Source organism: Symphalangus syndactylus, chromosome 24 (assembly GCF_028878055.3).
Source record: "Symphalangus syndactylus isolate Jambi chromosome 24, NHGRI_mSymSyn1-v2.1_pri, whole genome shotgun sequence".
Lineage (NCBI taxonomy): Eukaryota > Metazoa > Chordata > Mammalia > Primates > Hylobatidae > Symphalangus > Symphalangus syndactylus.
The window spans coordinates 34473985-34490336 of NC_072446.2; the positions used below are offsets into that span (position 1 = coordinate 34473985).

At 42.0% G+C, this 16352-nt stretch overlaps 1 protein-coding gene across 6 annotated transcripts in view; it reads right to left on the reverse strand.

The window, feature by feature from the left end:
- The window catches only part of RPRD1B (regulation of nuclear pre-mRNA domain containing 1B), a 58779-nt gene that overhangs the window by 14255 nt on the left and 28172 nt on the right, over positions 1–16352 (reverse strand). For 3 of the 6 annotated variants that reach the window (XM_055264990.2, XM_055264988.2, XM_063633568.1), the window contains one exon: positions 11804–11979. The exons of 2 other annotated variants lie outside the window; for them this stretch is intronic. In XM_055264990.2, coding sequence (XP_055120965.1) covers positions 11804–11979 — 176 coding nt within the window. Of the gene's footprint in view, positions 1–3144; positions 7883–11803; positions 11980–16352 lie in introns of those variants that run through there. One more of the 6 variants, XM_055264989.2, reaches the window with a different exon arrangement.

Sequence of the window (16352 nt, forward strand, 5' to 3'; positions counted from 1 at the left end):
TCTGTTACCCAGGCTGAAGTGCAGTGGCACGATCATGGCTCATTGCAGCCTTGGCCTCCTGGGCTCAAGTGATCCTCCTGCCTCAGCCTCCCCAGTAGCTGGGCATGAACCACCATGCCCAGCTAATTTTTAAATTTTTGATAGAGACGGGGTTTTGCCATGTAGCTCAGGACGGTCTCAAACTCTTGGACTCAAGTGATCCGCCTGCCTCAGCCTCCCAAAGTGCTGGGATTACAGACGTGAGCCACCACACCTGGCCACTGGGCCCATATTCCAAGAACTAGGAATAATGAGAAGCTACTTAAATGTTTAAACAGGGGAATGACATGCTCAGAGCCGCATTCTGAACACATCATAGGGCTGCCATGTGAAGAATGGATTATAGGGCCTAAGAGCAGATGCAGATGATCAGTCATGAGGCTACTGCAAGGATCCAGGGGGGAGAGATGATGACAGAGTAGACTAGGTGATGGAAGTGGAGACAAAGACGCAGAGAAGGGAGGCAGATTCACGAAAAACTGAGAGGGAGCAAAAACCACACTGGCGTGGCACCTACTCAGCTATGGAAGATGGTGGTGGGAGGTCAACCTGGCAGAGGCATAGCAGAGGAACTGAAGGAGAGGCTGCGACAAGGAGGCCAAAGCAACAGATTTGGGGGCTGAAAAAAATCAGGAGAAACACTGGATGAGGCCTAGTGTCTGATTTTGATGGATGGCACTGCCACTCTCCAAGCCAAGGAAAGAGAAGGAAAGGAGAGGTGAGAAGGAAGGAGACAGTCTGTCGCAGCCATACTGTTTGAGGTGTCTGTGGAAATGAGATACATGAGTCTGAAGTACAAGGAAGGGGTCTGACCTAGAGATCTAGAGGTAGGCCATCAACGTCCAGTTGGTAACTGAAGCCAGCCTAAGTATAAAGCACTCAAGGAAAAGGTCTAGGCCCGGAGCAGTGGCTCATGTCTGTAATCCCAGCACTTTGGGAGGCTGAGGCGGGTGGATCTCCTGAGGTCATGAGTTCAAGACTTGCCTGGTCAACATGGTGAAACCCTGTCTCTACTAAAAATACAAAAATTAGCTGGGCGTGGTGGTGGGCGCCTGTAATCCCAGCTACTCAGGAGGCTGAAGCAGGAGAATTGCTTGAAGTCAGGAGGTGGGAGGTTGCAGGGAGTCCAGATCACGCCACTGCACTACAGCCTGGACAACAGCAAGACTCCATCTCAAAAAAAAAAAAAAAAGGCCCAGAATGAGAAAAGGCTAAAGGAATAGCAACATTTACAATACAGGCATGGATAAAAGCTTATTGAAGGATGAAAAAGCAGAAGAACCAGCAGAGGGTGGTACACAGAAACCAGAAATGCAAACACATTGTAATACAGTAATATTAAATGCTGCAGACAGGGCCAAAAACAGAAAGGGAGCCAAGAGGCAGAGACTAAGAAGCACCTTTTGGGTTTTGAGATTAGACCACTGGGGGCAGGGGTGGGGGGAAGGGGGGAAATTCTGAAGACAGCCACTTGGGTGGAATGTAGACATGCACGCCAAGCTGCAACAGGCTGAGAAGCAGAGGCAGCAAGGGAAGTGGATATGGTGGCGGTTATAAAGGGAGGGTGGTGCAGAGGGTATGCTCATGTGAATGTGGTGATTTCTCTTAAACACTGGAGAGACAAAGCATGCTACATGCTGAGGACCTTCAGCTAGTTTACTGGAGACTTCTCACGTGGACAGGAAAATAAATTGGCCCTAAAGGTCCCATGTGACGAGGGAAGGCAGAAGCTAACAACTTCAGATTAGTTAAGGGGTTGGAATCTGTTGTCCCAGGAAGGTAAATTGTTACTTTATCAATGAAAAGCCACATCAAAGATAAAAGGCTGGGAGGACCACTGGCTTCAATGGAAAAAGCCAAAAAGAACCTGAATATGCAAAGCAGATCATCATCACTACACCATAATTGGGGTAAATGGTATCTTAAAGGGAACAATTCCTACTGAGTCTATGCCCCACAGAACAGACACACTGTGAGCAAAAGGAAAGGATTGGGAAAAGAACACCATAAGTAAAACTGGGATGTGTCCATTCATAATTACTGTCCAAACCCCAATAATTCTCAGAAAGGCTGCTGGTAAATTTTTGTTGAGTTGAAGTTTGCAAAGTTACTGTGTTTGAAATTCTCAAAGTAGCTACTGGCAGAATTAAGCAAAGAGAGCTGATCATACTTCTTCCTACAGATGTTTAAAGATAAAGGACCTCAATAAGGGAAAAAAACAAATAAGGAGGCTTGCACAGCCATCATGACAGCTGGCTAGTACCATCCTCTTCACATAAAGCATGCCGTATCTTTGGGGCTCATGGCTTTCATCTGCAAAGGTTTCACTTGACTCCTGATTATAACCAGAATATTTTGCTCTGATCTCAGAAAATGACTCTTTCTGATCTATTTCAAGTCTAACATTTTAGAGACAGAAAAACAAAGTCAGAGATTAACTTCCAAGATTGCAAAGTATGCCACAATCCAATTTTAACTTTCTTCAAAATCCCAATTTTAAGTGGGAGTAGAAGGCCCACCTTAACAGTAGTAGGAACATTCATAAAGACTAAAATAGAACCTTGCTCAAAATAACATGCACCCACTAGGTCAAACAGGCAGCTCAAATTTCTGCAATCTGAACCTTGCTCTCAAAATTATGCTCACTCAAGTCAATGTTACAGTAGAAGTATGTGCTATTTTCACACAGCTGTCTCAAATGTAAACAAGATCATTTAAAAGCCAGAAGAGAGCTCCATTAGTCTAATTAAACTTCTGTGTTTACTCCTTCATAAAACAAAAGACTAATCCTTAACTTGTATAGAGGTTTATACAAAATAAGCTCAATGAAGTCCTAGACTGGTTAAGATGCTTTGGAAAAGACAAGAACTGCTACGGCAGGAACGCATTCTGGTGGCAAAGACTGTGAAATGTATATGACCTTCAGTGTACTTAAAAGACAAGCAGACATCTGCACATATACATAGAACCACTTCTAGAAATCTACAGGAAGAAAATAATCCAAATACTGAAAGTTAGCCTAAAGCTAAGAGACAGAGACAGAAACATACAAGTGCTCAATACATATAATCATTGACTATCCAACGACAGGTATTCAAGCAATCATTTACAATGTTTATAAAGTTTTTATTTACAAGGAAAAATAATCATGTTTAGAAAAAAGCATGACAAAATTATCTGCATGTTATCATTCAGTTTAATTTTAAACTAAGAGGAAAAGGAAATATGCAAAAATTAAAAATACTTATCTCTGGGTAATGAGACTAATTTTATTCTATATACTTATCTACTAAGTTTCCTCTGATGTATTACTTTTACAATCAAAAAAAGAAAAAAAACAAAAACAAAAACTCTGAGTACTAGTTGAATCAGAGTGAATGTTCTGGCAGGCAGGAGTAATACGAGGCCCAGGTGCTGTTTTAACTTCATATTATATGCATTTCATAAATATGAAAAATTAGTGCTACATACACGAGGTGAAACTCAGTGGCACTGTTCCATCAAGCAGGGGTTACACTGCCTACAGAAGTTGGGCTACAAATATGAAAACGGTACTATGGCTAAAGGCATGAATTCTTGCTGGGAAAGCCTTAAAACCGTGTCACTTTTTCAATGTAAAGTCTCAAAGTCTCAAATGTTGGCAAATCATGTTCTTAAGTCACTAAGTATGTGAAGTACATTATAATGTGGCATTATTTTCCTGCAGTGAAAAATAAGTATCATAGGTTTCACATTGTAATGAAGAAACACACACACACCCAAGAGATAAAAGCTCCAGGTGTAAACTGGGCCTGAGCAACAGGATCAGTAGACTAAAATGAATAAAAGAAATCCAAGGAACTCCGAATCACTCACAGAAGCCCACGCATCAACTCAATAAAAGTCCTCACATATTGGAGGGAAACCGGTGGAAAAAAAGAAAAGAAGGAAGAAAGAAAATTCCCACATCAAAGTAGGGGATGGAAAGGCAAGGGAGAGCAGTGAGCATACTACGGCCTGCTTCGTGGGAAAGGACTGAGTGCAAGGCCCCGTAGTCACTTGGCAGCAGAATGACCTGTTTCAACAACTATTCTAACAACCTAGGTGCTGACAGAGCTGACAGCCTAGGGAGGACAGAGCTGAATACTATGGAAGGGCAGTGAGTTTAGAGGACTGAGAAAAGGGGGCCAGCACTAGGCAGGGCCTCTCAGCTCCCAGGAGAACACAGTGGATGATCACTGTAGTTAGGAGTCAGAAGATCACTGGCTTCCTCTGTGACCCTGAAGTGCTCACATAAACCCAAGGGCTCTTACCTAAAATGATGATTAGATCGCCGGCTCCCATCTGTCCTTACCATAATAGGACACTGAGATACTGGCTTTGATCATCATAGGAAAGACGAATTTACTCCAAAGTTGACAAAAAAGGAGCTCTCTATCTCCCCCTACTGCCTGGCCTAATATTGAAACAAAAGCTTCTAACCATCTGCACCCTGCAGGGAGGTGCTGCCAAAAACAACAATTTGCCATCATTTTGGTTTAGCACCCCCACTGTAGCCAAAGAATTTCTCAAGTTGTTATAACCACAATCAAACAGAAATATGAAGAGTCATAAGGCAATGCTGGATTCTGAACCATTTCCCCCTTCCCAGCTGTGCTGTCTGAAGTCAGAGGCTCTACTCCTGAGTAGTCATTACAGCCAAGGGGGAGGTGCCAAGTGAGGAGAAACACCAGCAGCTTTAAGTTCATGAGCCAATTTCTCCCCTCCTATCAGAGAAAGAGCATGAGCATGGGTATAGCGAGGCAGATACTTAGAACCTTGGTGGCAGAGTAGGTTCTTTCACACTTAGAATGCTTTCATGCAATTATTTTATGACCCCACATAAAATGTCATTTCTCTACAACAAGATTCTTGGGAATTGTTTAAATGATTAAACTTTGGATACTATTCTATGTAAGATGTCTTCTGCTGTTGATGTTGCAGAATCAAAATTCTGAAATCAAAACAAAAGTACAAATCTGATGAAGTTACCAGATGTCTGCCTTGGACTCTATTCTGGTCTGCAGCTAACTCTCTCTCTCTCTAGGTTTCTTCACCAATTCAGAAGTCTGATTATATGATCTCTAAGGTTCTGTCCAGCTCAATAATTCTGCTAATCACTTTACTTAGACATCCAGGCCTCTATGTGTCACTTTACTTTGTAAAGCTGCTGCTGTGACTGTGCCCTGGTGACTCTGTTGAGTCCATACACAAAATACTCGTATCTTCTAGAGGTGGGGGTTAACACTATTGAAAGGTGATACCACTGCCCTCCATCTGTGGTCCCAAAACCTAGACAGGGCCTTTATAATATCAAATGCATCAGTAAATGACACTCTCCTAGAGTGCTTTTTAAAATTCTGCAGCAGAAATTGAAGACTTAAATAAATGTGAAGACATCCCCTGTTCATGAGCTGAAACACTTAAAATTGCTAAAATGGCAATATTCCCCAAAGTGACCTGCAGACTCAATGCATTCCCTAGTAAAACTTTAATTACTTTTTTTGCAGAAATGGAAAAGGTGATTGTTAAATTCATAGGGAATTGCAAGCGATCCTAAATAGCCAAAACAATACTGAAAAATAACTCTGAGGACTCATACTTACTGATTTTAAAACTTACTACAAAACTACAGTGATGGAGATAGTGTGGTATCAGCATAGGATAGACATATACATTAATGGAATAGAATTGAGAATCCAGAAATAAACCAATACATCCGTGGCCAATTGATTTTTGACAAGGGTGCTGGGCATTCACGTGGAGGAAAAGAGTAGTCTCTTCAACAAATGGTGCTGGGACAAACAGATATCTACAGGCAAAAGAAGGAAGTTGGTCCCCCCCTACATCACACCACATACAAAAACTAACTCAAAACAGATTAAGAATGTAAATCTAAGACATAAAATTATAAAACTCCTAGAATACAGAAAAAAATTGTCATGACCTGGGATTGGCAACAGATTATTACATGTGACCCCAAAAGCATGAGCAACAACAAAAAAAATAGATGAATTGGAACTCATAAAAATAAAAACTTTTGCACATCAAAGGATATTATCTAGAAAGTGAAAAGACAACTTATAGGAGAAAATATTTGCAAATCATATATGTGATAAAGGTATATTATCCAGAATATATAAAGAACTTTTACAACTTAAAAAAAGCAAATAACCCAATTTGAAAATGGGCAAAGGAATTGAACACACATTTCTCCAAAGATACATAAACAGCCGACAAGCATACTGAAAGATGATCAGTATCGTTAGTAATTAGCAAAATGCAAATCAAAACCACAATGAGACAAACCTGCACATGTAGGTTGTCTAAAATAAGAAGACAGTAACAAATGTTGACAAGGATGTGGAGAAACGAACCCATGCACATTGCTAGTGGGGATGTAAAATGATGTAGCTGCTGTGGAAAACAGTCTGATGGTTCCTTGAAATGTTAAACATAGAATTACCATATGACCCAGCAATTCCACTCCTAGATTTATAAATACCCAAGAGAAATGAAAAGATATGGCCACACAAAAACCTCCACATGACTGTTTATAGCAACACTATTCATAAGAGCCAAAAGGTGGAAACAACTCAAATGTCCATAGACAGGTTATAAACTGTGTCACATCCACATAACAGATTAGTGTTCTACCATAAAAGAGATGAAGTACTGATATATGCTACAACATGGGATGAATCTTGAAAACATCGTGCTAAGTGAAAGAAGCCAGACACAATTATGTTTTGGAACTTGATACAATACTGTGAATGTACTAAATGCCACCAAAATGTGTGCACTTTGAAGTGCATGGTTAATTTATGTTATATGAATTTCACCTCAATAAAACAATAAATCTGCAGCTTGGAACAAATTTCTCAAGAGCTCTTCCCTGTGTGGCATATCATCTTTGTGTGCACCATGTGGCATGTGTGTCAACACAGGACTATCTCCTTTCAGTTCTAGATCACTGACAGTCAGACACCATGATCTGAATAAAATTCACAGTTAAGGCCAGGCACGGAGGCGCATGCCTGTAATTCCAACACTTTGGGAGGCCAAGGCAGGTGGATCACCTGAGACCAGGAGTTCGAGACCAGCCTGCCCAACATGGCAAAACCCCATCTCTACTAAAAATACAAAAATTAGCTGGGTGTGGTGGCATGCGCCTGTAGTCCCAGCTACTCGGGAGGCTGAGGCACGAGAATCGCTTGAACCCGGGAGGCAGTGAGCTCAGATTGCTCTACTGCACTCTAGCCCTGGGCAACAGAGCAAGAGTCTGTCTCAAAAAAAAAAAAAAAAAAAAGTCACAGTTAAGAAGGTAAAACTGCAGATTCTTGACCTTTTTTCTTTCCTTAATACTTGTACAAATAGGTTTCTTTCTCACACACACACTCTTCCACATGCACTGATCATGCTAACAGAACATGTCTGTATTATGTTTTATTCACGCTGACAAGACAAGGAACCCTATCCAACCCACTCATGCTATGTCTTATGAGCTTTGAGCAGACATCTGGGAGTAATGCAGTCACCTCTGTCAACCACAAACAAAGCTTCTCTTTGCTCTGGAAGTGAAGCTGGAAGGCTTTTCTGGTATCTTTGGCCTTTGCCTTTCTGAATGGGCTTTCTTCTATACCCTCCGCATTCTCTAACCTCCTCTTTGGGCTGCCATTTGTGCTTCCTTCCACGTGCCTTCTCCATTTCTAGGTTTTCTCATGTTCATGACAAAAACATTACCCACAGATTTTCAGCAGCATTCCTTCCACCCTTGCCTGGTGTTTAAGGGCCAACATCATAGGCCAAAGTCAATCATGACACCCTGAAGCAAAAGTCAAAAACAAACAAAAAAAGATGATTATCTCAGAACAAAGCATAATTCTACTTAAAGGAAAAAAGAAAAGTAGTACAAAGGAGAAAACCTACAGAAACTTCTAAAAATGGTTACCTTTCCGTCCTAACATATTATTTACAACCAATCATTAAATCAGATTTGTTAAGCCACTTTTAATGCAACCTTAAAAAAACCCCTTTTCTCTACAGAAAAAGGTTACATCAAGTGATGGATTTCAGGCACAGAACAAATATTTATTGAGGAACAAATATGTTCCTGGCACTGTGAGAGCACTCAAAGAGCATACAGTCTAGCAAACTTTGGGAGACCTGCTGAAGGCATTACAGTTTCAGAAACTGTCCATGATTTGATAATTCTCACATTTTTAATAAGCATCTGATCAAATTATTATTAGCATCTTCATTTTTTTCTTGGTCTATTTCAAGGTAGACACAAGTGAGAATATTTTCCTTATTGACAACCTTTCTTGAATTCTACCTTAACCCCTTGTTTGCTACTATTTCCCCCTGACTAGAGCATAAGCCCTTTAAGGGGAGAAGTGCATCGTGCCCATCTTTGTACATCTGGCTGGCACAGGCTTTGCTGACTCCCTGAATGAATACACAGCTTCTTAAAGAGCACAGACCTTAATCTCCCACTCCAGCACCTCCTTCTCACATCTGCCTTTGTCTTTCTTCAGATGCCTGTCTGGTCCAGTCTAATTGCTCCCCATTTATAAACACGCTTCTCTTCTTCAACTGCTAGTTCCTTTTACAAAAAGGTTTTATTGCCTGACAGGAAGTTTGGACTTACCTTAAACCACAATCAGAACTGCCAAATGCCTCCTTAATCTACACTATGTACGATCAAGTGGTTTGGTTTGATGTTCACCTGTGTTTTTTATGCCAGAATATGATTTCCTTGAGGGAAGAAACACAATCTCCTACTTTGAGCCGTAATTCCCTCTCCTACATCCTAGGCTCTGAGTCACCACATGCCCTATCCTGACATGCAGGAGCCACCGATATAAAATTCCCAAGTGAAAGAGAAAAAGATGCTTATTACATAAAGCAAGATACAAAGTTAAAAAGGAAGGCACAAAAAACCTAAGTATATTAGAGCTTTGGGAAGAAAATAGACTCCCAAACAAATAACCACTTCTCCAAAGAGTTCTGAGAATTTCATGTACGTATACGCTGAAGGCAATGAAAGGATTAAAAAATAAAATATTTAATTAGCATTCTGATATGGAAGTTTTAAAACGGACTGGCTGTGTTACAAAAATGAATGTTAAAAAAGTGGATAAACTTTATGTACTGCCCCATCACGCAGAGAGACTTTTGGACAATCTGAAGGAATTCACAGTATTCACGCATCTTTCAAGTGGCACACATTTATCAAGTTGGGCCACCACCATAGGGATGTGATGGGACAGGACCAATCTATTACAGAATGTGAGAGAAAAATCTTAGGTTCAGGACAGCAGACTGCCTACATTTTTAACAAGCGTGGATAAAGAAAAGAGCTAAAACCATCTCTCAAATCTTATATTGTGAAGCGGCCAGATCACTTGACGTCAGGAGTTCAAGACCAGCCTGGCCAATACAGTGAAACTCTGTCTCTGCTAAAAATAAAAAAAAATTAGCCGGGCATGGTAGTACATGCCTATAATCCCAGCTACTCAGGAGGCTGAGATGGGGGATTGGTTGAGCCTGGGAGGTGGAGGCTGCAGTGTGAGCTGAGATCAAGTCACTGCACTCCAACCTGAGTGACAGAGCGAGACTCCATCTCAGAAAAAAACCTTATATTGTATCTAGTCATTTGCTTTCTTTAATGCAGCAAATCGGCTCTATTTTTTTTACAATAAATGGTTCTGCTCATGTGCCTCAGAGACATGGTTTGAGATAAGAACCTTCAGTTCAGACTCTGTACTTTGGTTCCAGTGGTGGGGCCTTTCTGTTCCACTTCTTCAGCAATGGAATGCCAGCCCCATTCCACTGAATGAACCGGGCAGAGCAATGCAGACTGGAAAGTTACAGAACGCATCCAAAGCTCTAATCTGTTTCTCTGCCTTAATGCCCTCTTGTGGCATCCAGCAAACCACTAGTTCTACAAAAACCAGAATGATTCCCCAAGAATACACAGAGCAGAGTGCAACTGTGGGAAGGGAAAACAGAACAAAGAGTTAACCAGCTCTACCAACCCGATCTCCTCAAAGACTCCGTCCTCTATGGTTGCTTGCCACGTTCTACCCAACAACAGCTGCTCATGATAATCAATGTCTGACAGATCAGAGAAAGCCCTTAATGTGTCACCAAGGGGCAGTTCAACAGATGGCATGGTGACTTACAACCAGAATCATTAATTACACTCTCTTATTAGTCCCGGGGCACAGTGCTGAAAATGCTTCCTCAGTGAAAGATGAGCATTTCAGATAAATGACCGTCTGGTACTGCCTGTAAAAATCCCTTTAGGATCTCTGGTCAGTGCCGATGTCTAAATCTAAGCCGTAGGATTTTTACAGTCCTTTCCCATCTTCCACATTCAAGCAGGCTATGAATGTGAAGTTCCTGCTACCACTAGGCAACACAGTTCCCAGAATCACTGCAGGTAAGGATACGGTAAAAAGTGCCTGCCACTCATTTCCCCTCAAGTCAGATGACAGTGCTGAAAGGCAAATACAATGATCTCAGCCTCAGAGCTAGCTCAATGTTCCCTCCTTCTGTGCCAGAGCACGTTTCCTGAGCACGGAGGTGACATGGCTCTCCCTGTCCCTTGTCTACTCTGAGTGGGATTTAAGAAGTATTTCTTGAAATACAACATGACTGGCTCTCTAACTCAGAAGTGTCCTCCTTCACAAAACCACTGGCTGCAACTCTTTTCCCTATCTCTTAAAAAAGGAAGAGCAGACATTCCTGAAAAGGAAGTGCAGCAGCCTAGGGCAGCAAAAGTTCCCAAACATCCACACTGCTGGCTCTGTTATCCCATGGGACCAAGTACTGAGGGTAAACCACCATGTACTTAATTACGAAGCCAAACAAGTGTATGGTGAGGAAATGTTTCTGAACTCCCTCCCCAAGGTCACTCAGACTAATGTCCTCAACCCAGGGTAGAAATGAGGTCTTCTTCTATAGTTTGAGAACTGTGCTATATAAATACTACTGTGAAATTTAAGAGCTAATTACAGATAGATCTTGGAGGCAGACAACTTCTTGGCCGCAGCATGGATGAAGTCAGAAATAAACCTCCAAACGGCTGGGCGCGGTGGCTCACGCCTGTAATCCCAGCACTTTGGGAGGCTGAGGTGGGTGGATCATGAGGTCAGGAGATCAAGACTATCCTGGCTAACATGGTGAAACCCCGTCTCTACTAAAAATACAAAAAATTAGCCGTGGTGGTGGACGCCTGTAGTTCCAGCTACTCAGAAGGCTGAGGCAGGAGAATGGCGTGAACCTGGAAGGCGGGGCTTGCAGTGAGCCAAGACTGCACCACTGCACTCCAGCCTGGGCGACAGAGTGAGCCTTGAAAGAAACATTTTTCAGCACTTCCCGAATACTACCAAACATACTCTTTGGTTTTCACTGATTTGCTATTCTTTTTGTACCTCAATTCATAATTTTTTTTAAAACATGAGTTCAAACGAAAACAATATTAAGATCCTAAGGCTGTGATTAAGAGTTCACTGTTTGTCTCCTACAATCCAGTTTGTTCTGTCCTGGACATATAAGAACATGACTTCAATTTTTAACTGGGCTCAAAGAATTACAGTATCTGATGGATGTTCAGAATTCACATCATGAATTTTTAAACGATAAAAATGTTGTTAATTAGAGCATAATAAATACCTCCTAATATGGGCTACAGGAAGGGAAACGTGGGCAGTCTGGGTCTGCCTTTCGATGCACTCACCTCTAGCTTTTTCTCCTTCTCCGACAAAACATCTTTCTGATTCTGGGTATACTCCACCAACATCCGAGCCAGCTGGCGACGGTCCTCCAGTTCTGCCGCCAGGCGCCCGTTATATTCTGCTAGTAACAGACATGCTTCATCTACTGTTTTTGAAAGACGTTCAGCTGCCTCTTTGTCTAAGTACAAATGAGACCAAAAAATAGAGGAAATATACAAATCACATAGGTTATGATTACAAACCTTTCTGAGGGAGGCTAATGGTTTCTCTCCCAATATACAGAGGCTGAGAATAAGCCAGAACCGGTGGACAAACAATGAGATGATTGAGCAAGAAACCCAAGTCCTGTCTGTCAACAAGACAGGACACTACTCAATTACCTGAAGTGAGGAAGTTGTATATGGAGGGAATCTGGCATTTCTAAATGCCTGTTCCTGCAAAAGCTCTCCAGACAAAACAAGCAGAAAGAGATATTGAAGATCATCTGTGAAAAAATCGTTCCTTGTCTCTGAGAATGTAAAGTGCTTTCATTTATATTACAGTTGGCCCCTATATCTGTGGGTTCTGTATCTGTGGATTCAACCAACCATGAATGGGAAATACTCAGACCAAAAAACCCCACAAACCAATAAAAATAACAATTAAAAACCCACAATTTTAAAAATACAGAATAACAACTATTTACATAGCATTTACATTGCATTAGCTATGATAAGTAATCCAGAGAGTATTTAAAGTATATGGGAAGATGTTCGTTGGTTATAGACAAATCCGACACCATTTTATTTAAGGGCCTTGAGCAACCTTGGATTTTGGTATCCTCAGAAGGTCTTGGAACCAAACCCCCATGGATATGGAGGGACAACTGTATTTCATTAAGTAGTCTTTTTACTTTCCACTGGAGTAAAAATTGGCATGCACTTATTTCTTGGGTGTGGGAACTAAGACCCCCTCCCCGCCAAAAAAAAAACTACATGACAGGTTTCTATATGCAGTGAGCTGAGATGCTGGGACTCGAAGACAGATCTCTAAAATGATCTATAGTACTCTATCTCTTAAACTATGTAAGCCTTGGACCTGGGGATGAACTTCTTCCTACATTCGACAAAATATAGTCTGATAAGAAAGAGGTTTTTAAACGTTTCTGAGTATGACCCACAGCAGAAATACACTTACGTAAACACACAGAAAAATGAAAGCAGCGTTTCATAAAATACCCATTCTTACTATGTGTGCTCTATCTTCTATTTTATCCCCCCCCCCTTTTTTTTTTTGAGATGGTGTCTTGCTCTGTCACCCAGGCTGGAGTGCAGTGGCATGATCTTGGCTCACTGCAAGCTCCGCCTCCCAGGTTCATGCCATTCTCCTGCCTCAGCCTCCCAAGTAGCTGGGACTACAGGCCCCCACCACCATGCCTGTCTAATTTTTTTTGTATTTTTAGTAGAGACAAGGTTTCACTGTGTTAGCCAGGATGGCTTTATTCCATTTTTCAAAAACTGTTTGTCATTAGCTACCAGACTGATTTCATATCCAATTAATGGGTTGTAACTCATGCTTTGGGGGTGGAAAAACATTAAGAAAGGGTATTTTTGGGAAGAAGTGATGAACAAAGGCTCATAATTGAGAAATGAGAAGAAACAAAAGCAGGATCTGTATTTACAAAGAACTGATATAATTAATTATGTGTGGGTAGTGGTGAGATTAGAATTTTAAATATGTATACCTCATTTTTAAAAGGCCTGAACGAATCGAAAGAATAGATTGGTGCTTTGAAACAAAGGGCACCAGAGACTACGGCAGTACCATGGGACAGTTCCGTGACGCTCCCTGTGGATACAGGCTGTCAGAGGTGAGAGCTCGCATTTTCCTGGGGAACTAGGATTTAAGAATTCCCAACACAGTATCTCTGGCAAACAGCCATCTGGCTTTTTGATGCCTTCTTAATGTGAATATTGCAAGAGGAACCGCTGAAGGATTCCAGATTGGGTGTAATGCCAAAGATGAGGCACCTGTACCCTCCTCAGGGATGGGAAACAAAAGAATGTCCTTGGTGAAAGGGAAGAAGTGAGCAGAATGGAACACAAAGGAAAGAGATCACCTCAGTCACAGAGGATAAAGGACCGCCAAACTTCTCCTTCCTGCTCAGTGGCTCAGTCCATAAGCAAGCTTCTGGGGTGGTTAGGTTGGTTTTAGTTTTGTTATTGCTTGACTGATCGTTTTTAAAAAATGGTTAATTCAGGTGCCTGTGGCAAAAATGGCAAATACTAATTTTTAAGATTAAAAAGAAAATCAATTTGTAGCCTCAAGAACTTTTACAAAGGAAATAATTCATTTACACAAATAATTACAACCCAGAAAAGTAACTTATAATAGTTTAGTGAGTTATACAAAATAGGCAGTGAAAATGCAGAAGCCAGATGCTCACTTCGGGGGACCTACCCACGCTGTCCTCACGCTCCCTGCCCTCCTTCACCCATCAGAGGAGTGGCAAGTGCCTCTTTCGGCCAGTCCTCCACGCGGCATGTGCATCCCATTCCCTCTTGTTTCCTCAAAGACTAAACTTCTGCAGCCGTCCCATGTCTTCTCTACCTCAGCAAATTCTCTCTCTCCTTCCTGAAGAACACCACTAGCACACAAACCTGCTGCCATGTATTCCACCTACATACCACTCTCCCACTACTGACCTGCTTCCCTGCTCCCCCTTGCAGCTAAACTCTTTTCAGAGAAGTGTAGCCACCTGCTCTCCTCCTGAGCCCACCCCAGTCGGGCTTTATGGCCACCAATCCTCTGCTCAAAACCTTCCAATTAGTTTAACAAATTTGAGTTCTTATAACAGGCTCTTAGAAACAGCAGAGAATAAAAAGGACAAAAACTCTCTGCCCTCAAGTTTATATTATCAGGTAGGAAGAGAATCAATATACAATATTATGCTTACTTATCAGCTGAAGAGAACTACAGAGAAAAACAAGGCAGAGGAGAAAGAGTGGGGCACTGGAAGGGGAGGAGGATCAACATTTTCAAAAAAGGTGGTCAGGGTGAGCTTCGCTAAGGTGATACGTAAACAAAGTCCTAAGAAAATAAGAACCAGCTATGTAACTATCTGGGAGGAACATTTCAGGCGGAGGGGACAGCAAGTACAAAGGCGCTAGGAGGAAAGAGTGACTGGCAAGGAGCCCATGTGACTTGAACAGTGAGTGAGGGGAAAATAGTAAAAGTCTATGTGGTAACAGAGGCCAGTGAAAGACTCTGCTTTAAAGCTGGGCAGGGGGCTCACATCTGTAATCCCAGTGTTTTGGGAGGCCAGGATGGGAGGATTGCTTGAGCCCAGGAGTTTGAGGTTACAGTGAGCTATGATCATGCCACTGACTCCAGCCTGGGTGACAGAATGAGACTATATCTCAAAAAAAAAAGGAGGGGGGGGCTCTGGCTTTTACTTTGGTGATGGGGGAAGTCGTGGGGGTGTTATGTGGAGCGAGAGACATGATCTGACTTCTACTGAAGAGGATCACTCTGGTTACTATGTTGAGAATAGAATGATGGCTGAGCAAGAGGAACAAACGAAGCAGCAAGACCAGCTGGAAGGCTACTGCAATATATCAAGTGAACATGGTAGAGACCTGTACCAGGTGGCAGTGGTAGAGGCGGTGACAGGATATCAGATGCTGGTTTTGGTCCCAATCAACAGGAATGATGAGGGCCATTTACCGAGATGGAGAAGACCATGAGTGAAACAAGTTTTAGAGGAAAGGTCAGAAGTTCAGTTTGGGGCAGACTAAGCTTGAAATGCCTATCAAGATATCCAACTAATAAAACTGAGTAGGAGGTTGGATATATGGGTCTCAAGTTCAAGGTGGAAGGGTCAACACTACAGATGTAAATTAGGAAATCATCCGCAGAAAAACTCTTATTTATAGTCACGAAATTGGGTGAGAATGGCTGCCAGTGAAACCAGCTAAAGAAGGGGGCTAATATGAAGAGGTCAAGGAAGAGTGAAGAAACCAGCAAGGAGGCTGAAAGGACACAGAAAGAGAGGAGGAAAGCTAGAATAATGCAGGGTCCTAGTTCCCACTGCTACTGTAGCAAATTACCACAAATTTAGTGGCTTAGAATATCACCAATTAATTATCTTATGCCTTATCACAGTTGCTTCCTCCATTTTCAAAGCACATCGCTTCAACCTCTGCTTCCACGGTAATACCTCCTTCTCATTCCCCCTCTCCCACCTTCCTCTTACAAGGACCCTGTGATTACATTGGGTCCTCTTAAATAATCCAGGGTAATCTCTTCATCTCAAGATATTTAATCACATCTGCCAAGTCCTTTGGCCATATAAGATTACATATACACAGGTTCTGTGGATTAAAACATGGGCATTTGGGGGGTGGGCGGTCAGGAGGCATTATTCCAACTACTACACCAAGTGAAGAAAGTATTTTCAGGACGAAGAAATAATCTACCGGGCCAAATACTACTGGGTTGAAGTTAAGATGGCGGCAAAGAATCCACCACTGAGTTCGGCAACAAGGAAGTCATCAGCAACTGGGAAGACGG